The sequence below is a fragment of the Canis lupus genome, chromosome 32, assembly GCF_011100685.1.
Source record: "Canis lupus familiaris isolate Mischka breed German Shepherd chromosome 32, alternate assembly UU_Cfam_GSD_1.0, whole genome shotgun sequence".
NCBI lineage: Eukaryota > Metazoa > Chordata > Mammalia > Carnivora > Canidae > Canis > Canis lupus.
The window spans coordinates 34,685,022-34,706,697 of record NC_049253.1 but is presented as its reverse complement, the minus strand read 5'-3'; the positions used below and the strand labels follow the sequence as shown (position 1 = coordinate 34,706,697).

Here is a 21,676-nt window from a genome sequence, read left to right as displayed (position 1 = left end):
GTTGTCTGAAAAAGACAGATAACTTCTTCTTTTTTCATCTTTGACCTTTCATTTCATTGTCTTGGTTTTTATTTCATTTGCTAAGACCTCTGTTATAATGTTGAAAAAAGTAGAAAAAATATTTTTACCCTGTTGACAATTTAATGGAAAAATGTTCTGTATTTCACTGTTAGGTAAGATGTTAACTAAAGATTTATGCCCCATACCTTATACAGTAAGATGTGTCCTGAAACAAACAGCTTTTAAACAGCTATAGCAATGTGGATTTTTCACCCAGCATGGTTCCCTTTTCTCAAGGTTTAAATGTCTACTTTTTGTTGCTCTCCTTCACATATTTTAAGACATCTATTATAATTAATCTAGCAAGATGAGTCCAATGCAAGCTGCTCCACCATTAATGAAACTTCCTTAAATATATAATTTTAATTATTATATTCTTAAGTCCTTAATAAAAGTTTTACTTTCCAGTTTTTTCTAAACTTATTAGGTTTTTTTCTCTTTTCCTTACTCATTTGTCATTCCTTCTCTTATTTTTAAAAGGCATTAGATGTAATTATTTTACATTTTGTATCTGATTACTCCAATATATGAAGCACTTAATTGCCTTCCAAATAATGCTCATGGCACCTTTTTTCCCTCATATATATTTTTTGTTTCATTTTTTTTTTTTTAAATGTGAGATCATGTTCTCTGGGACTTTATCTTCGGGAGTTCTTTGTATCCTGAGTTAAGAGTACATTCGTCCAGTCAGTATTTACATTGATTCTTGAAAAGTTGGGCATGCTACCAACATGAATCCATTTTCAAATTCTTGCATGGGGTTTTCCATCTTTGAAGATCGAGCACCCGACTTCCATGAAGACGAGCCTATGGCCAAGAATTCTTAAAGGAGACTCTTTTGGTACCCTACCAAGAGCTCAATAATGAGAAGAGCATGTTTTCTTGCTTGCACTCTATCTTTATAAATGAGATCTTTTTTCTTGCTTTCCATTTTCCTGAGAGTATAAACTGTGTGATTCGGGGCTCTGGAAAATGTTCTCTGATTCAACTTCCCACACTGCCCAGGTCCAAAAGTTGGTATCCTGTTCTCACAAGGTACAGCTACTAAAATCAGACCTCTAGTCCATCTCAGATTGCTGGGTGCCCACAAAACAGCAGCTTCTTTGTTTGATCTAGACGAAACGCTTGCTCAAGTTTGATTCCCAACCTCGGGGGAATCCCACTGCTGTCTTATAAAGCCAGCCATGCATGTAATACAGCTCTTCATGTTTCATCTAGTATTTTTAGACATTTGTTAGTGAGACAATTTCCTTATATCTGATTTGATATATAGCTAGAAATAGAAATATTCAACATTTACATTTTAATCTCTAAAGGCTTTACTCATCATTCTTCATTTAGCTAGTTGGTAAATGAGTTAGATAGATGGATAATACTAGCTAACAGGAGAGATATTTATTTATGGCTATAAATGATAAACATGCTACTGATTTTTTAAAAACAGCTATGAAGAAAAAGGAATGATCTAATGGATAGTCTGCATCCATCATGATGGTTTTAGTTCTCAAATACTCCAAAGGGTTTCCCTAAATAGCTGTAAGAAGCACAGGCAATGAAGAAATTGTGAAGAAGAGGAGTGATTGAGGCCTGTGTTAATAACTCCTCAGTTCTCAAAGCTGCCTTTCACAGATAAAATAAAGCTTGAATGGATCAAAATGTTTCTTGGAAGTTCACCAGATTTCACATGAAAGGACTTATTTTACTCCTTTACTGTGAAGAGAAATCGCTTAGCAATTACACATAATAAGTTTAATTCCTAAGGCTAAATAACACCGTGTAACACGTAGATGATAAAAACCTACCTCATCACTTATTAAATATACTAATTGCAAAATGTTTAACATAGGTCTTGACATGCAACATACTAAATTACTTATGACGTGATAGCTATTATTATTTCCATGTATGAAAAGTCCTGACATGAGAAACTTTTCACATCTTTGTAAATGTTACATTCAGGGATGGTTTCATGCCCTTGACTTACTGACAAGATAAACTCAGGAAAACTCAGCCTGGGCTCCCCAACCTGATGGGGTTCCCTCCTAGTGTCCAAGGTGCCTTGGTTCCTCCCCACCTTATGACTGCCCAGTTCTCTTACAGTTTTGCACTGAAAGTAGTTTATGTGACTGGTAGTGTGGCCCACAAGGGGATTTGTGTTAGGCATCAGAGGATTATAAAAATGGATAAGGAGGAAAGTCTCTGTCCTCAAGGAGCCTCTACTCTAGTGCTGTGATTCTCAGCCCTGACTATACTTTAGAATCACCTAGAAAGACAAAAAAAAAAAAAAAAAAAAGCGTATCAATATTCATATGTTTATCTTTCCTCCCTATACAGATAGTGACTATCTTGGGACAAGGGGACAGACTACCATATTCTTTTCTTATTCCTTACAGCCAGTCTCTATATGTCTCAGGAATGTAAGAAAACCTATTTAAATTCATTGTAAAAATATTAGCAAAATCCAATGTTAACGGCATTCTGTTATGTGAATCCTTAGTAGCAGTCACAAATATAGTTGAAACATTAAATTCCCAGTCCAAAAAGAATGTGCTCATAACACTTCTCCCTGTGTTAAGGGTGCCAATGTCACAGGCCATATTCTCCCCGCAGGGTGAAAATAGCAGATGTCTCAATATTTTAAAAAATCTGCAACTAGGATGCAACTTTGTATTTAGAAGTGTCTCTTGTGACACTGTTAAGAATTTGTCTTACCAATTTCAGATAACCATCAGCATCTAGAATTAAGTTTTCTGGTTTCAGGTCTCTGTAAATAATACCGAGTCGATGCAGGTAATCAAATGCTTCTGTCACGCAAGCGACACAGAACTTGGAGGTGGGTTCATCAAAGCTGCCTCTGCAATGAAATCATTTTCCCTCTTAGTACTCTAGACACACTCATATTTATTGTCTATGCCAGGTGTCAGTTATTACATTAAGAAATCAACACAATATAAATATTTTGTAGGGCATCGACACTAAAAAGCATTTTGTAGTGCCAATGAATTAGACTGATGATGGTAAAGCAATTTAGGGGGATACTGGAGGCTACTGAGAAGACTTCACTCAAATTAAAATGTCTACATCCAAACAATTGTTTCTGGTGATTATACGTGGGTACGTAAAATAGAAACATAAGAAAACAAGACTGTTTTTAGACACTTGTGGCAAACTCTGGAGACAATGCAACTACTTTCACAGAGAGCATAGAGCAGACTTCCGTAATTTATTGACTAAAAAATGATTCAAGTGATCATTTTCATTTCCTGTTGGTATAACATGTAACAACAACCCATGTAGATATAGGGTCATAACTCTTCCCTGTCTGGTGCACCTTGATGATATTAGAGCTGCCCTGTGTCAGCACTGCGTGTGGGTTTATACACTGAATTATTAAAATGTGGTGGTGATTTGCTGAATGGAGTAGTAGGAGTGTGGCTTTGGAGTGAGAGAAACTACCTCTGACTCCTGCTTCTTCCATCCCCATGTCCTCAGGCAAGTTGTGTGGCTGTTCTGAGCTTCACATCCCTATCTGTAAAATGGATTTACTACTAACTGAAGAGCATTGGGAATCAGACACAGCACCTAACAGATAGTATAAACTCCCCTTTCTAAACAGATTTACCTGTTGAAGCAGAGGTGGAGGGTGCAAATGTTCCGTAGGTATCGTGCAAATCTTCTCATCCTCCCCAGTTTTCCTCACTCAGATGCATCTAACAACACTTTCCTAATACAACACATCCATCTCTTCTTAGATGCTCAAAGGTTTCCCATTACCTAGGTCTGTGATACTCCACCATGAGTGCACACTAGACTTGCCTGCGAGGTAATTTACTAGACCCCATCCAAGATGAACCAAATTGCATCTTCTGCCATTAATGGCTCCGTATTTTGGGGTGCCTGGGTGGCTCAGTGGTTGAGCATCTGCCTTTGGCTCAGAGCATGATCTTGGGGTCCTGGGATAGAGTCCCACATTGGGCTCCCCACAGGGAGCCTGCTTCTCCCTCTGCCTGTGTCTGCCTCTCTGTGTGTGTCTCTCATGAATAAATAAATAAAATCTTAAAAAGAAAAAATTAAAGGCCCGGCATTTTTACTTTGTAAAGCTCTCACTTGACTGCAATGAGAACCAGGGTTGAGAACCAATGGCCCAGGTAATACTATCAAATGTTTGGCTTGGCATTTACCTCCACAGCCTCATGCAAACCTACCTTCCCAACCCCTTTTGCCAGCCTTGTCTTCTACTCAAATCCTGCTATAAATCATCCACAAAGAGACATAATCCTATCTCAACTGTCCTATTGTATTTTTCATCCATTTCCCTTCCTCTCTGCCTTTCCAAATTCTGATCATCCGTAGAAGGTAGGTCCAGCCTTCTCTATTTCATCACATTTTTATATCTTTCCTCTCCTCCAAATCTACAGTCTAAAACACTCACTGCCATTTAATTGCAAAATGCCAACTTCTCTGTCCCATTTAGTTTACACATTAAATAATGAAATGTTTTAAAACTGTACATCATGTTATCTTCCAAATAAAATCTAAACTTACTGGCGTAAAAGTTTATACTTTTATCCTTTGGGGTAGAAAAGTTTACATTGTCTAGAGAACTCCTGCAATGGAGCCTTGCACGCTGGTGGTGCTCAGTAAACATCTGTGGTTTTGATTATGTAGAATCTTTGCAGGAGTCTCACTCTGCTTCAGCACTCCCTACCCCTTTCTTCATTTCCCTTGTAGAGATTCAGAATCAACAACATCTGGGTTTATAGCTACTCTGCCTTACACTAACCATGTGACTGAGGAGAGTTCACACTCTTTCAAGGCCTGTGATTCTTTGATCCCTAATATGGTAATGACAATGACCACCTTATAGGGTGCCTATTACAATGATAGCTAAGAAAACACCAAACACCATCATTACTATTTTATCAGGTGATAATATTTTCTCAGGATCATTTCTTAATGACTTTATCTTCAAGTGATCATGAACAAAGCCTCCTTTAGACCAGATGTGAGAACACAGGTTACTGTTTATAATTCTTTTTTCATTACCTGTCCCTTAATATGCTCCATAGCTCCCCACCTAAGCAGGCCTCCAGAAGCATGTAGACATACTTATTGTCCTTGAAAGTACGATATAATCTGTGAAGACACATAAAAACATGGTTATTATTGCAAATCTAGTTTTAAAAGATTTTTAAAATTGCTTAAGGACATCATCAATATCATCTGGAACTTTGGTGCTCATCTCATTCCAAACATCCTCCAGCTACATGGGACTTCTCACTGAATGCTCTTTGGTCTTTCTTCCTGTCTTGCTTCTGCACGTGTTAACCCCTTCACTTAGACTGCCCTCCCTGCACACACAGACTGACCTTCTGCATCTTAGTTTCATTTCACTGTAACAGTGTTATCCATTCCTCAAGATGAAGTTCAGAGGCCTGATAAAGCAGCTCATCTTCCCATCTACCAAATATGGCCTCTCTTCCCTCCAAAAGCCCAGAGACCTCTGCATACATTGCCTTTATGAACTCCCTTGATGCTCATGTCTTATGCCCTCTGGATGGTCTCAAACACTAGAGTGTGAGATGGAGACCTGTAAGCAGTAAGTTTAGTGGGTAGTGTACTTGGGAACAAGCCCCCTAGGGAAGGATTAAGACACACCTGGGTAGCCGAGAGTTGGAGATGATCTAATTTCTAGTTTCAACGAAAGCCTCAGCTCAAGGAGCTCTGCCATCATTGGATGCAGGCTGTAACTGGAGACAGAATGTGATCTTGGGCAAGGTGGATCTCTTCACCTTAGAGCAATGACCAGGAAGGGACTGAGCTAGAGTCCTCATTTGGCAACACTCCCAGAAGCTATAGGAATGACAGCCTCAATCCTGATGTGGGACTTGGGCAGGGTACTGCATTTTAACACTGGGTATCAGCAGAGCACGCAGATCATGTGCAAACAGCAGAAGCAATCTAGTAAAGTAGCTTAGGGTGGGCTGTAGATCCTAGCAGCTCAGTGTGGGCTCTGAATCCAAGCTGCCTAGGCTTGAATCCTTGACTGGCTATTTATTAGCTATGCAACTTAGTTTTCTTAATGTTCTTGAGGACAATCGTAACATGTACCTCACTGTTATAAAGATTAGATGAATACATATATTCATTTGATTTTATATTAATGATATATTAATTTATTTTTTTAATGATATATTAATTTAATGTTATATGTCTGCATATATGACATGAATACAAATACAACTTATCTTAAATATATATTAAACATATTATATATGATACATATATATATTTTGTTTATAAGAGTGGCACATGTTAATTTCTCAATAAATGCTGTCATTAATATTTATTATTGTATTATTATTTCCCTACTATATGCCAGGTACTTTGCAGAGAACTGGAAATGAAAATAGGAATAAAACTTAATTCATGCCCTGAAGCTGCTCATGATAGTTCGTTAGTGAATTATTGATGAAAGGGGGGGCATTCTGGGAACATAGTTAATATAAAAATAATTGGATGACTCTATTGCCAGCATTGCCTGGGTTCAAACTTTTTAATGTTGAAAACAAGTGGGTGTGGGAATATAGATAGACAGGAAGATTCTCTCAAGGTATTTGATCAAAAAACAAAAATTCCATTCATTATAGGGGCACTTTACATTGCCTGGAAATCACTAAAGCTACACTTTATGCCTAAGACATGTATGAAAATACATGTCTTCACTAGCCTACACTAACTCATGAATTCACAAGTAAAGAAAGTAAAGAAATCCATGGCCTAGAATAACATAATTCTCTTCCAAACTCTGGGAAAGAAAGAATAGTGACTTTTAGAAGGTGGATCTTTCATCATCTAGGCACTGCTAGGACCACGCTCTTTTCCTCCTTGGCAGCCTACATGTGCTCAAACGCCACTTCTTACAGAAATTCAACAGTAGCATGTCCCCTGGGGGTTTCAAATGAATTCTTTGCTTCCCAAATTCTGCAGTACGTATGGATTAAATAATCCATTCAAGCTATTCCACAATAATTTTATGTTCTCTCTCTCTCTCGCTCTCTCTCTCTCTCTCTCTCTCTCTCTCACACACACACACACACACACACACACACACACATTTTCCTAAGATTTACTTGAGAATAAAAAACCTGAACTCTTGACTCCAGACTTCAAACTTCTAACATTTTATGTATTGTTGCTATGACAGGGACGGAGAATTCAGAGCGGGGCCTCCTTTTCCTTTTCTGTTCTTTGGCATGAAACCATTCTAAATTCTGGGAGGCAAATGCTGACTTACTTCACAATGAATGGAGAACACAACTCTTCTAGAATTCTCTTTTCTGAGTAGACGTGCTCCTGCTGCTTTGTGTCAACAATATGCTTCTTCCTTATACATTTCATAGCAAAAGCAACATTCTCATTTTTCACTTTAACCTATGTAAGAACAGAGAGATCCCTCAAAATTAACTTACTAGTAAAGATTTACAATATCTATATAAAACACATTAACCAATGAGAGTTGAACTTTTTTTCACATTTAAACAGTATGTAACCTTTTAACCACTTATCTAACTCTGGAAACTAAGTTTTATTCATTCCCTTTAATTGTAATTTCCAAAAGAGTTCACATATCTGGAACAGGGTCCTAAAAACATTTGCATTAAAACAAGAAAAACAAACTCTAGTTAGATTTAACGTTTAGAAATCTATTCACTTTTGAGTGTGTGATATGAAAAACGCTGACCAGAATTGCCAATTTTTTTCTTTCTTAACATTTACTTCCTTAATTTTTTTAAAGATTTTATTTATTTATTCATGAGAGACACACAGAGAGGCAGAGACATAGACAGAGGGAGAAGCAGGCTCTATGTAGGGAGCCCGATGTGGGACTCGATCCCAGCTCTCTGGGATCACGCCCTGAGCTGAAGGCAGACATTCAACTGCTGAACTACCCAGGCATCTCTTCCTTGATTTTCAAAACAAAACATACTAAATCGAAAACCAATGCTTAACTACCCAATATGATAGCAACTAGTCACATGAGGTTATTTAATTCTAAAGTAATTAAAATAAAAAATCCAGTTCCTCAGGTTCTCTAACCACATTTTAAAAGCTTGCCAGCCACATCTAGGTGGTAGCTACCCTCCTGGATAGCAGAAGGATAGAACATTTCCATGAGTGCCGAAAATTCTTTTGGAGCTTGCTGCTTTAGATGGACAAACAAAATTTTCCCTTGAAGGGAAATAAAAATTTTTAATAGATATTTATTCAGCTAGGCTTAAAACTCCATAAGCTGACTATATTTGACAAGTAATGAAACTGCAGATTTGGCTGCACCCCATACTTTGCTTACATTTGCCATTAGTGCTGCCTAGGATTTTTAAATCAATGGTAGAATTATTGTTTCAATTATTATTACATAACTATATAAAAAAATCTCAGCATTGCTAATTCCATCCTTTTGCCAGGATCTTTGTGAAAAATACCACTGTAGATGGATATTGCCTTTGTCTCTCCACATGGCATAAAAAAATATGACAAATACTCTTTGGCTTATTAAGAAACTGTTTCTCTCTCCTCCTCACCCATCAGAGAGGAAGTATTGACTGGGTGTGAAATGTACTATCCAGAATGTCCTGACAGCATTTCAGATCTGCTCATGTCCAGGGCCATCCAGCAGATGAAGGCGTCAGCATAATTCCCAGAGGTGAATGTACAGTGAATTGTTAAAAATTTGCTGGGCAAAGAAGGGCTTGGTAATAGCCAAGGGTTCAGAGCCATCTGTATCCAGTAAGGTCACAGATCTCCATTCTACATCAGAGCACTTGATCTGACAGTACCACTCTGTTGCTCCTTGGAAGCTAGTTATAAAGCTCAGAAAGGTGGTGATGTGGAAAACACAACCAAAATCAGGCCGTAGGTTCCCAGCTGTCCTGATCAACACTACAGAAGGCTGCTCTTCAAATATTCCTTTACAGTCACCTTTTCTTCTTTTTTTTCAGATAGAAAATTTTGAGCAACCCCAAGATAGGATAAAGGAAGCCAAATACAGACATGGCAGTGGAGTTGTGTGAACTATCATATTAAAGATTTTATTTCTATGGCACTTCCACTGGACACATTCTTCTTTCCTTCAGTATATAGTTAAGGTGTCAAGAGTTTATGTGCATACACAATTTCCTGTGACAAAATACATTTTTAACGTTTTATAGCCTCTGGGAATGCTTACTGGTACATTCTCCAATAATTATAATTAAAAACCTCACAAAATGTGATACAAGCAGCATGAAATAGCAGCTATATTACTACAAGTTACTTAATTAGCACAGACCTGCTACTATACAACACACAGAGTAAAAAATGTACTTTCTTAATTTCAGTTCAAAGCAACATTTAAGATAGCAACAACAATTCATATTTTCCTCCAAGATACACTAGAATATAAAACAAAACAAAACAAAAGTCAAAAGGCTTCTCTCAGATGCTTGAAACGTAAACCCCTTACAAGCTCAACTCTTCCGAACCCACCAACGCCCAGTGTTGCGATAATCTCAAGGTTCTGGAAAGGGGATGATGAGGAAAATCTGGCCACCTTCTCCTTCAGCTGAATCATCTCCAGAGACAGTGCTTTAGACAGCTTCCAGTTAGACATGGATCTCCTGTGTAAGAAAAGTGAAACTTTGCATACACCTCCTTAGTCAAGCCAGGGTCATGCCACACATAAATTCCACTTTTGCAACAGTCTGATTTCTACCAGTAATTACTGCGCATCATTGCTACAAAGGCTATCTCAACTTTTGCAGGATCAGATTTAATTACCTCTGGGGAGAAAAACCTCAGAATTCACAAACAAAAAACTCACATACACACAATAATAGACAAATGTCAAACTGGATCAGTGAAAGGTAAAAAGAACTAAATTGTGTGGTATTTAAAGTATATCTCAATAAATCTGTGTGTTTTTTTTTTTAAAAAAGAGTCAATGAGAGGAAATAAAACCAGTGAGCCATTTCCTTTGCTATGCACACAGAAGAATGCCACATTGAGAATCTTTGCTGTGTTTTCCTATTTTTGTCAAATATTGAAGCTCTCCATGGCTGAACCAAGGAGCAGAGTAACTGCTTAGTGAAACATGAAGAAATGCATTTCTTACTTTATGTCTAACAATCATTGTTTGGAAATAAATACTCATTATTCTCTTTTAATTAAGGTTTACTGCTCTGAATTATATGTTATATATATTCATAAGTTGTCCTTACTACAAAAGGCCTTTAAGGACATAAAAACTGCAAATACATTCCTTGCATAAAAAGACAAAAACAAAAAAACTTACGAGGTCCCAACTGAATGTTCTAATTTAACTCAAATGTCAATGTTCTAGAACTTTTGAATCCAGCTTCATTAGCACTACTTGATGAATATATGCCATAGTATTTACTCTACAGAATGTAAAGGGTTTTCAAATGATTTTAATTTTACAAAATGGTTTTTCTATTAAGTGCAAAATTTTTCATCAATATTACCACATTTAGCCCAATCCAACTCCTTCCTACATACACACAGACAGAGCCCTGGGCAACAGGTCCCCCTTCTATTCTGAAATAATTCTGCCTCTCCTCCAGCTCTCTGCCTGGAATCAGAATGAATGGGTTACTCTAGGGCCCTGGCATTCTTATTTGATTTCCACCGGCAAGATAGGCTTCATTTCTGAATAACGTCCCGTTGATATTGAGAAGACAATGTCAAGAATCCCTTTCCCAAGGCCCCCTCTCAGGAAATGTCTCCCCAACATTACTACTCACCACCCAAAATAAGAAGCGGACTATTTACAGACCAAAATAATATCCATACTAGTGGTACGTGGCAGCCTCTTTGTGGAAGAACAATTTAAAAGAACTGCCCCCAATTCCCTAGTGGTGGCACATTATAAGTTACCACAGAGCGATTCACACACACTGCCAGAAGTCATGTGCGGCTGAGGAAAAGATTCCTCCACTTACTTTGCATGTCTTTTCTCATCATCACGGTTCAGGTTTGCCACATACCCTTCAAGGTATTTTTGGAGTTCTTCGAAAGTCCCAACTGTTTGGTTGAATGTTCTAAGTGAATAAAACAGTTACTTTCACAATTTGACATTTTCTCGAGTTCACAGAAGACTTTTGTATGATTATTGATGGCTTTAAATGGTCTTTCAATAATTTAGGTTATGTTAAAGCTGCCATAATATGTAGAATAGCTATTAGATGTTATATAATTAATCCTGCAAGTTTCTGAAAACAAAGAAGAGAAAACCTTTCTGTTGTTTTCTCTCTTGTGGTTCAGGTTTGCCAGCAATTTTTTAAGAATACAGTGTAAAGGAAATAGTCTATATAATCTGTTTATTGAATCAACAGGTTTTATGGGTTGCAGATTTTCCTCACTTTGTTTCATCAAATTAACCTATTTATTTTAAAAATCAAGGATAAAATTTATCTTTTCTTTTCCATTGATAAACTCCTCGTTTCACATTCCTTTATAATTAAATCCAAACTGTTTACTTTATCATAGTGATTCTCTGAGGCTCAGCCAACATCTTCCCTTGACCACACTTGTCCTCCCCAAGTCAGATCTGTGGCCCCATATAATTTTACATTGCTTGTGGGAATTCTTATACATGACCTTGCCCATGAAAAATAAAGAATCCCCTTCCTAAGCAGGGGATATTTTCTTGATTATCTTTTCAATGCTTCCCCACCCTTACACTTGACAATCCATCTTGATTTGTGATTTTTAGAGTAGTTTTCTTCCCTACTGAAAAATAGTCTCCTTCTAGAAGCCATGCTTTAGTCTACTTGCTGAATCTTAACCACTTGAGGATAGTAAAATGAAAGGAGTGAAAATTTACCTCAAAACACTTAAAACTAATAAACCAGAGCTGGCTCATTCCTGTACTGCCACCATTTGTTACCTACCTAGCTCTGAAGACCTCTACCCACATTGAACTGACCACCAATATACTTCCCCATTATTAAGCAGATCTTACATACTATGCTGGGTATTTTCTATTTTTCTCTTCAGATCTCTTTTCTACCCTGCTTGTGGGCTGTCCTTCATGGACTGCACAACAGTGAGAAACAGAGTATTGCCATGAAATTTCAAATTTCCGATGGCTGATGTTTTCAAGTAAAAAGGAAATACTTCTTGTACTTTATTTTGCTTTTACTCATTCTGCATGTAACCATTACTGGCCTGCTGTTAAACTAATTAAAGTATTGTCAACAAGTCTCATTTTAAAAATGTAGGTGACACCGGTGTCCCAGGTCCCTAGAAATTCTTTGCAAAAGTTAAAGCAAATTTAAACAGCTACAACATTCTAGCTGTAACACACAGCCTATAATCACTCTGGGGGTGGGTGGGGGGGTATAGCATGAGGTGTAATCAACTCTTTGGAGATCTGTCCCAACAACCAAACCATGATGGCAATGTCACACATCACCCTTCCCATATATTTAGAGTTACTGCCATTTTGTGCATTTTACTGCATTCTAAAAACAGGGAAACTTTAACTCTCCTCCTTTATGCATTTTGAAAATAATGCATTAGGAAAGAAGAAATAAAGAGCCAAAGCCTTTCAGTCACTATATTTCATTCCAAGGATGGACTTTATTCAGCCAACACATGGAGCCCTTCCCATCTGCCAAGGGCTATGTCATTTGCTGGCACTGCAACAGCAGAGCACAAGTAAATGTTTCTGTTCCCATGAAGCTTATAGAAGGGTGGGAAGACAGGTGTTAAAGCAGTGAAATAACATGCAAATGATGATATAAAGACAGATAGGGTACTGTGGGAGAATTATCATCGGATCTTAACCTAGTCCCTTAGTCATAACTATGATGATCACGTAATTTGCCATTCCAGCTGAATGCTTTTCAGAGTGAAAGGCAGTGCCAATAACAAATATGCTGGATAACCAGAACTGTCCAGGAAATCTAGGATGTAGGTCGACTTGGTCATGACTGATATTCAGCTTCTCTCATCCGTACAATAAATTCATGTAACTTTTTTTTTTTTTTAATTTTTATTTATTTATGATAGTCACAGAGAGAGAGAGAGGCAGAGACACAGGCAGAGGGAGAAGCAGGCTCCATGCACCGGGAGCCCGATGTGGGATTCGATCCCGGGTCTCCAGGATAGCGCCCTGGGCCAAAGGCAGGCGCCAAACCGCTGCGCCACCCAGGGATCCCCAAATTCATGTAACTTTTTAAGTCTCATTGAGACTCACACAATACTCTATACTACCGCATCTCAGCTGTACACATGTAAATTGAACATTTTAAAATTATAAACTTCCAAAGAATACATAAGCTCTACGAAATCACTGCATCCTTTTCAGGGACTATGAATACAGGAGATACTGTATAAATACTTGCTTGTGGGATTACAATGAAGAAAAAGGAAAGGAGTTCTTCCTTTTTGTCATGTTTTTAGTCCCAGCGCTTTAGAGCAATTTATAAGATTCCACCACACAGCTGATGCTATTGAGTGCTTGCGTATATTTTTAATGAACTCATACACAAAACAATGCATGATCGGGACAATGCTGTACCAATATATTTCCCATTCGTGAGCTGGCTTCCAAAGGTTACCTTTATCTGAACATATTTTGCACTTTCTAGCCCTTCTGCCTTTGTTTTTACATTTTACTTCACCTGGACTTCTACATTTCTTATTTGCTTGAAAAACTCCTATGAATTTTTAAGCCCCATTTCCACACTTTAAAAAAAATCAAACCTTGCCCACTTTACCACTTTGTGATTGCTCCTCTTTCTGAACACATGCTATGGGAGCAAAGTAGCACGGTGCAAAGAATGTGAAAGAAATCGGGAGACCTGGGCGATAGCCCCTGCTCCATCACTGCCGGCATCGCTAGGGCATCCATCTCTTTACTGCCCTGGGATTTCCTTTTCTTATCCATAGGAGAGGGATTAAAATCATTGTAAGTGATATGAAAAATTATTGTCCAATGTGTGGCGATGGATGCTAACTAGACTTACTGTGGTGGTCGTTTTGCAATATATACATATATCAAATCATCATGTTGTACACCTAAAATACTTTATGTGTTTTGATTACAAATCTTGATTACAAATAATAAATAAAAAATAACTATTGCTAATTTTTAGTATATTAATGTTATTGTGGTCATGTATTATAAGGACCATTTATCTTTTAGAGATGCTACTAAAATTTATAGATGGAACAATTTTGTGTTTGGATTTGCTTGAAAATAGTATGGAGGGATGCCTGGATGGCTCAGCGATTGAGCGTCTGCTTTCGGCTCAGGTCCTGATCCCAGGGTCAGTATCAAGTCCCACATCGAGCTTCTTGTGGAGAGCCTGCTTCTCCCTCTGCCTGTGTCTCTGCCCCTGTGTGTCTCTCTCTCATTAATAAATAAATAAAATTAAAAAAAAAAGAAAATAGTATGGAAAAAGCAGGAAGTGGGTGGCAAAGTGATATAGGTAAGGCATTAACTGATAATTTTTGAACTTGTATTATGGAGTTCATAATACCACCCTGTCTGCTTATGTGAAATTTTGCACAATAAAAAGGATTTTTAAATGTTCTAAAGTTATTTCCAGTTCTAAATCTCTATAACTCTAAGTTCAATGAATGTTATGTTCAATTAGCAATCAACTACATACTCCCTTGGGATACTTCTTGTCATTTTACTAATTTTAGCTAATATTTCATATGAGTATGCCCTATTTCTTTGACTACACTATGACATTTCTCAGACAATGGCCTAGCTTTGGTATATTTGGATTTCCTTTATTCTATCTAGATAATCATCAATAAATATCCAACTGATTAATGAGAGACCTAAGGAGCCAGATTCAAATATAATTTGAAATGAGTTAAGGGCACAAAGTAAGACTTTTCTGAAAAATAACCTGAGACATTTAGAGATAAGTATTAACACACAACACTTGTAAATTACTACAAATGTTAAGTTAAACCTTCTCTGGAAATACATATAGCTAATGGGTATTTTATATTATGCCCAAGAAAGATAGGTCTTATTTAAAAAATTTTGACTGCTTAGAGCACTTTAGAAATAAATTATGGAACTGTTTACTATATTGTGTGGGGAAAGAAAATCCATGAGTACTAATAAGCTTATTTCTCTGGAAGATGCAGAATTTAAATCAGTCTATCACTGATATTTATGTACAAACTTTGCACACAAAATATTTAGCCTGCCAGCATCTGCCACTGCCACAGACAGATTCAGATCAGAAGGCCCAGTTCCTCCCCATGAATTTTAATAGAATGTACTCGCAGCTAAGGATAGGCCAGCATTTCTAAGTGGTGAAGAATAAGAAGACAGATGGGCCCTTGGAGTAACAGAAGGCCAAGTCTTCAAAGGTGGCGGAGCCTGCCTTCTTCGAGAACATCAGCATACTTACTCTCGATCTATAACTAGGCATGCGACATCATTTTCTTCAGCAATAATGTTAGCTGATCTGACATCCTCACTGCAGACAAAAACAGGGAAGTCAATTTTCTACAGTTAGAAATTAAACATCCATTTTTATTAGAGAATCTACTTTTTTATGAAACACCATCACTTACATCTTCCAAAGACTGCTTTTTTTCTAAACATCGTAACTTATAATCCACTCCTTTCCAAAAACGGATTTGAAATGTGTCCCAGTAAGGGTTATGTACACAAGGAATTGAGAGAAGAAGATAACTGTATGGGGATCAGAGAGGAATCAGTGACTGTGACTTATGTATGAGATGTCCTTCTGTGCTTTGTATCAGCCAAAATAAAATTCCTCTCCTATGATCAAATGGGAATTGCTAATTAAAAAGCAGCCAAACCTGAAATTAACTGAGCAAAGAAATCTACTGGAAAAAACATTCAGGTAATTAACATATAATAAATCACCAATCAAGAATAAAGCCCAAAGAAAGTGTTCTTAGTGTCATATCAACCAATAATTTAAATAAACACTAAAATACTTTAATTTCATAAAGCCTAAGATGTACATTTTCCACTAAAATCTCTGAAATCAGAGTATGTCCCATAATTGATGATGAATCATAGTGCAATTAATAGCATTGTCTTTCTTTCTCAAGGGTACATAATATAATGGCGGCACACCTCACAATGGATAGCTTAGATACAATGAATTATGGCATATGATCTAATGATGGCAAATTTAATTATCTAATGAATACCAATAGGCCAAGCATTGGGTAAAGTGTTTCTATAGAGACCTTTATTTATATTAGTTTCCTCCCTCTATTAGTTACAAACTAAAGACACTGAAAAATAGTACACGCCTTATGGTACCCAGTGCTGTGAGATTCACTTAAGGTAACTCGGAGGAACAAGCCTGTTGAGACTGATCTCAGCAACTTCATCAAAAATGGCATAGGGCAGCCCAGGTGGCTCAGCAGTTTAGTGCCACCTTAAGCCCAGGGCATGATCCTGGAGTCCTGGGATCGAGTCCCACATCAGGCTCCCTGCATGGAGCCTGCTTTTCCCTCTGCCTGTGTCTCTGCCTCTCTCTCTCTCTCCTCTCTGTGTTTCTCATGAATAAATAAATAAAAAATCTTAAAAAAAGAAAAACTGCATCACACAAAATATATATAGTTCCTTGCTCTTCCCTTAGTGGTGGGATAGGAAAATCTTGGTGACCCATTTCTCATTCCAAAGAAGTCCTTCATCCACACAGCTGACATCCAGAGTCCTTCTGATACAACCCATAGTTGCTCTCAAGTTTACAGGGTCTTTGCTAAATGACATCAGTGAAAACATTCCAGATTGATGAGGTTTTGAGCTGGGAGCTGGGTACTCAACTTGTATGTCTGTCTGTAGACATCTATATGTAGATATAGATATACATATACACATACATATGCATATACATATGATCTTAGATATGAGCCAATTTGATTTGTGAGTTCAGAAAAAGAAAAGGTATGGCATCCCTTTCACTTGTCAGTGTCAAGACTGACTGACTATGAACTTTATAAATATTAGGTGCAATATAAACACTTTATAAATATTAGGTGTTTATAAACACACATATGTTTCTTTCATAATGATGGTGTAAGTGCCACAGATTTATTTTTGCACATAAAATGCTTCAAGAACTCCTGGGACTATTTAATGTCAAGTCTTAGAAATACACAGAATATAAAGAATATGGAGTCACTGTCAGAGGTCCTAAAAAGTGACAGCAAAGAAATGTACAAAAACGTAAAAGTATTTGCATTCAATGCTCCTTTTCCTTGATTTTAGCTTTATGCTTCCAAAAGCCTGAGGAGTTTGGTATCTTTATTAAATATAAATTCCCATGTTTCTCATGGGAAAACACTGTAATTGGCTAGCTGTGACATATAGCATGAATTATTTCAGATCCAGCAAAATCAGACAGCATATTTCCTTTCAAGAGCTATTTTGACTCTATGGTGCATTTATAAAGTTCTCTGCATTTTTAAACTTTAGTTGTTTTGTTTGGAAGTCTGAGAAAAATGATCTAGTAATGTTAAGAACAAATACACCAAAGTTTTGAATAACAATATTACACAATTATACTACATGAATTTATTTATATTGTCACAAACAAAGAAATTAAAAAGGACAATTTCCCTGTTATTGAAACAAAGTTAATTATGAGCCAGAAGATGAGAAAGAAAATTTTCGCTTGTCTTTAAATTCTATTTTTAAATTATTTACAAGATCACTATAATCTAACTTACTAAGTTTAAACAGTTTTTACTTTAAAAATAAGAGCTTTTTTTAGTTTTTAAATAATCAAATTTGTCTTCCAGTGATTCACGAACACCTTTTCTTTGCTCTATACTTAATATTATCATCACATACAAATCAGCAGAAATGGGACTTTATGATAAAAATTAAAAGGAAGAAAATGAACAGAAATAATGCTCATTTCTATAAGCATAGATTTGAAAATAAAAGCCATTTAGTAATAACATAAAGTTTAAGTGATGTCTTAATTTCAAGAAGTCATTTAAAAATATGTGTAACTCCAAAATAAGTATTGCTCAAAACTCCAATCTTTTATAAAGTTATTTATATTTTTAAAAGTGTGTTTTTTAGAGTTGAGGTTGTTTTCTGAGTTTCAGGAAGTGTCTCTTGAGACATTTGATTGATCTTTATAAATATTTCTTCCATCAGTTAGATCAAGAGTAGATAAACTCATATCTCAAAAGACGTAAGATTCAGGTATAAGTTTCATATACACTATTTTGAGTTGTTTCTAAAACTTGCAAAATGACCTGGTAAAAATTCTTAAGAAGCTATTGCTTTTGGCATAATGATTTGAAAGCATACAAAATATGTAAAGTCATTATTTGATAATTTTTTGAGAAGGGGAAAATGGCAATATTTTAAACTTTGGAAATATAAAAACTTGTCCTTAAAGGAAAATTATAATTCTCATGTATTTCAATCTCTTTCTCTGACTCTTTTCAAGTAAAGATTCTGACAGGACACAAATTTTATTTTCACTAGCAAATTTAAGCCTTCCCCATTTCTTCTCTGTACAAAATCAGTCCACTTATTTCATGCATAAACACAAAATTTTTAGCATTCAGTTTAGAACTTTTGTTTAATTCCTGAATATTTGCTGACATTAGTTTGGTAGTTCAATTTGACATCTCTAAATGAGTAGTTGCACACGCAAAGCAATCAATTTTAATATATGTGCTGCCGAAGCGAGCACCACGTAAAGCAATCAAAGACTTATTTAAGTATGGGACAGAAATTCATGGATTTACCTGATAAGAGCTTTTTCTCCAAAGTATTCTCCTTTCTGCAGTGTTTTTATCACTTGTGGTTGATCATGGCCCTCTGTGCTCTGGGTGACTTTTACCTAAAGGATGTTAAACATTTAAAAAGAGAGGGGAAACAAGAAAAAAAATGAGAATCTGAACACATATCCATTCAACCAGACCTTCCAGACCTTTATAAATTTGACTAAAATAAGGAAATAGCCAAGCCTTAGCTTTAACTTTCAGTAGTTAGATAATCTTACTACCATCATCTCATTTGGAGGGACTGCCAAATCCTGTGATTTAACACGACCAAGTGACTACCTGTGTGTAAGAGGAAGATTCTCCATTCAAATAACTCCTCTGAAAGTTAAAAAAATTTTTATGTGAATCTAGCGATTCCTTTATAGGGCTATTCAAAGCAAATAATAATGATCCTGCGGGAACTTCTACTTTTTTCAAAAAGCCAGAGTATTGACAGATTAATCAGGAATAAGGCTAAGTGTCAGAGTTCTGAATTGTGTCCATGATTAACTTGTTGAATCCTGCGTACCCTCTAAAACTGGATGGAAAATGTGGATACGGAGAAGGGTGATAACTTTCATAGGTATCTCAGTGTGATCCATGGCCCAGGTGAGTTTAAGAACTCCCATGGCAGGACCAAATAAAAACTTTAATATTCCTTGTTTGTAGCTAGAATTGCGCCAATTCAACATGATCACAAGGGTTGCTTCATGTTGATTAGAAATTCTGAATAGCACTATGGAAATCACAATGAATTAAAATTTTTAAAAAACATTAAGTGCAATTTGTTTATCAGTCAGAATGCTTTCAAAGCATGGAGTCCAGGTTGGGGAGAAATGATAAAAAGTGTTTTTGAGTGTTGAGTTTCTGAGGTTTGAAATTATCATGTTAATCTTTTTTTCCCTCGCTGGGTGACCAGTTCAAGGTTCAACCACAAATCAATTCACCAATAGCAGTGCTCAACTCTCTGATGACAAACTCTCCCATGGAAGAAAGCACATTTGTTAAAACATTTGTATAATCAAGATTTCACTCTGTCATTCAGTACTTCGCTAATGCCTTTTATCTCTGAGGAACATTGTAGAGAGTCAACATAGGAATAACTGGTAACATGTTATCCACTCAATATTAAAGAAAAAGATCTACAGTATATACACTAGCCTAAAATTTTCATTAGCATCTAAATCAACTTGAGCTATAGTATATGAGTTGAAGTCTGGAGCCATATTGTTCTATAGCTTCATGCCTGGCCACTGCTGTCTTCAACTGCCGAGTTCATTCTCCCCTACCTGTTGCTGCTTATCGCATCTATCAGATGGAAAAATTTTCCAGCCCTGATCTTGAACCTGTGGGCTTTTGGAGAATCACAGATAAAAAGGATCTTAGAAAAAAAAAAAAAGGATCTTAGAAAGAATCCAGTCACCTTATGAACAATTAAAAGAGATCCAAAGGAAGTCAAGCGACCTGCCTAGGGTCACTAAGAAGTTACTGTCTCTACTAGAACCCATCACAGGTCTTTCATCCCCCAAACCCAGTGCTCAGACCAAACCCCACAAGACTCTTCTGAGTAGAAGCTCCTTTACCTGTTTAAGGCAGAAGTTTTCCTATGGTGTCGTGCTGAGCACTAGTGTGTTTATGGCAAGCTAATGTGAACAGACTTTTTGATTAAGTACTTTAGGTAAGCTGTAATTAATACTCACCTTTCCTTTTGCTAAAATGAAGAAGGTACTTCCTTCCTCACCCTCTCTAATAATATAATCTCCTTTGTCATAGTATTCCTATTGGAATGAGAGAAAAAGAAAAGGTTAAATCCAGTAGAGATATATAAATGAAGGTAGAAATGAAATAGAACTCCTCGTGTCTTTGAAATGAGCATTCCATGCCCATTCGTTATATTTGTTGTTTATTGTCACTGTAATCTTCTTGAATGTTGCAGTCATAAGCTGTAGAAAAGTAAGGAGACTTTGCTTTATTACCTGCATGAATGTTTATCTTTCCCAGAGAAAATTCACCTGAAAGACCGATTTTCAAGCATGGAGACTAAAGAACATGAAGAGAAATGAGAGCAAAGCAATAATCGCTAATACACAAGTGAGCTTTCACCCAAATAATCTAAATACAAGCTGTTCAGTGAGCTGTAAGCAGTTTGAAATTGGGTTTAGAGTTTAGAAAAAGATAATCTAATAAATAGAAAATATTAGCTCCAGTGGACATCAGGAATATTAGACTCAATTTCTAATTCCTTGAAGAGCAAAGGCGAGGAAAACTCTAAGTACATAGTAAGTAGCCCTTTCATATGGATTCTTTTCAAAGATTTATCATCATAAAAGATCAACATTAGAATTTTTCACATGTAAATTATGTTTTTCAGTGTAGGCTTATCCTTATCCACTTATTTCTTTGTTTTCTTCACATATGTGCAATGTCATCAGAGAATTCTTGGGCAGGGCAAAATAATTCATCCATTTGTCAGATCAAACAAACAATTCAGTCTCTTAGGAAACAAAAGATGGATTAAACCGTTCACCTCTATGTCACTTTAACATTGTCTCAAAGTCACAGAACTAAAATGGATCTCTTAATTATTTATATAAACAAAAATGGGCCTGTTTGATTTATTTAAAAAGGCATTTTTGAAAATATTTTTATTAATTCATGAGAGATACAGAGAGAGAGGCAGAGACACAGGCAGAGGGAGAAGCAGGCTCCATGCAGGGAGCCCAATGTGGGACTCCAGGTCTCCAGGATCATGCCCTGGGCTGAAGGCAGGCGCTAAACTGCTGAGCCACCCAGGCTGCCCTAA

The 21,676-nt window shown here is 36.6% G+C and overlaps 1 protein-coding gene across 1 annotated transcript in view; it reads right to left on the bottom strand.

Moving 5' to 3' along the window:
- PRKG2 (protein kinase cGMP-dependent 2) overlaps positions 1–21,676 on the bottom strand; it is a 100,581-nt gene that overhangs the window by 28,996 nt on the left and 49,909 nt on the right. The window contains exons 8-15 of the mRNA XM_038582312.1: positions 20,574–20,651; positions 18,856–18,950; positions 15,507–15,575; positions 11,061–11,159; positions 9,566–9,719; positions 7,358–7,494; positions 5,107–5,196; positions 2,773–2,914 (exon numbers count right to left, since the gene is read on the bottom strand). Of these exons, the coding sequence (XP_038438240.1) occupies positions 2,773–2,914; positions 5,107–5,196; positions 7,358–7,494; positions 9,566–9,719; positions 11,061–11,159; positions 15,507–15,575; positions 18,856–18,950; positions 20,574–20,651 (864 nt within the window). The remainder of the gene's footprint in view (positions 1–2,772; positions 2,915–5,106; positions 5,197–7,357; positions 7,495–9,565; positions 9,720–11,060; positions 11,160–15,506; positions 15,576–18,855; positions 18,951–20,573; positions 20,652–21,676) is intronic.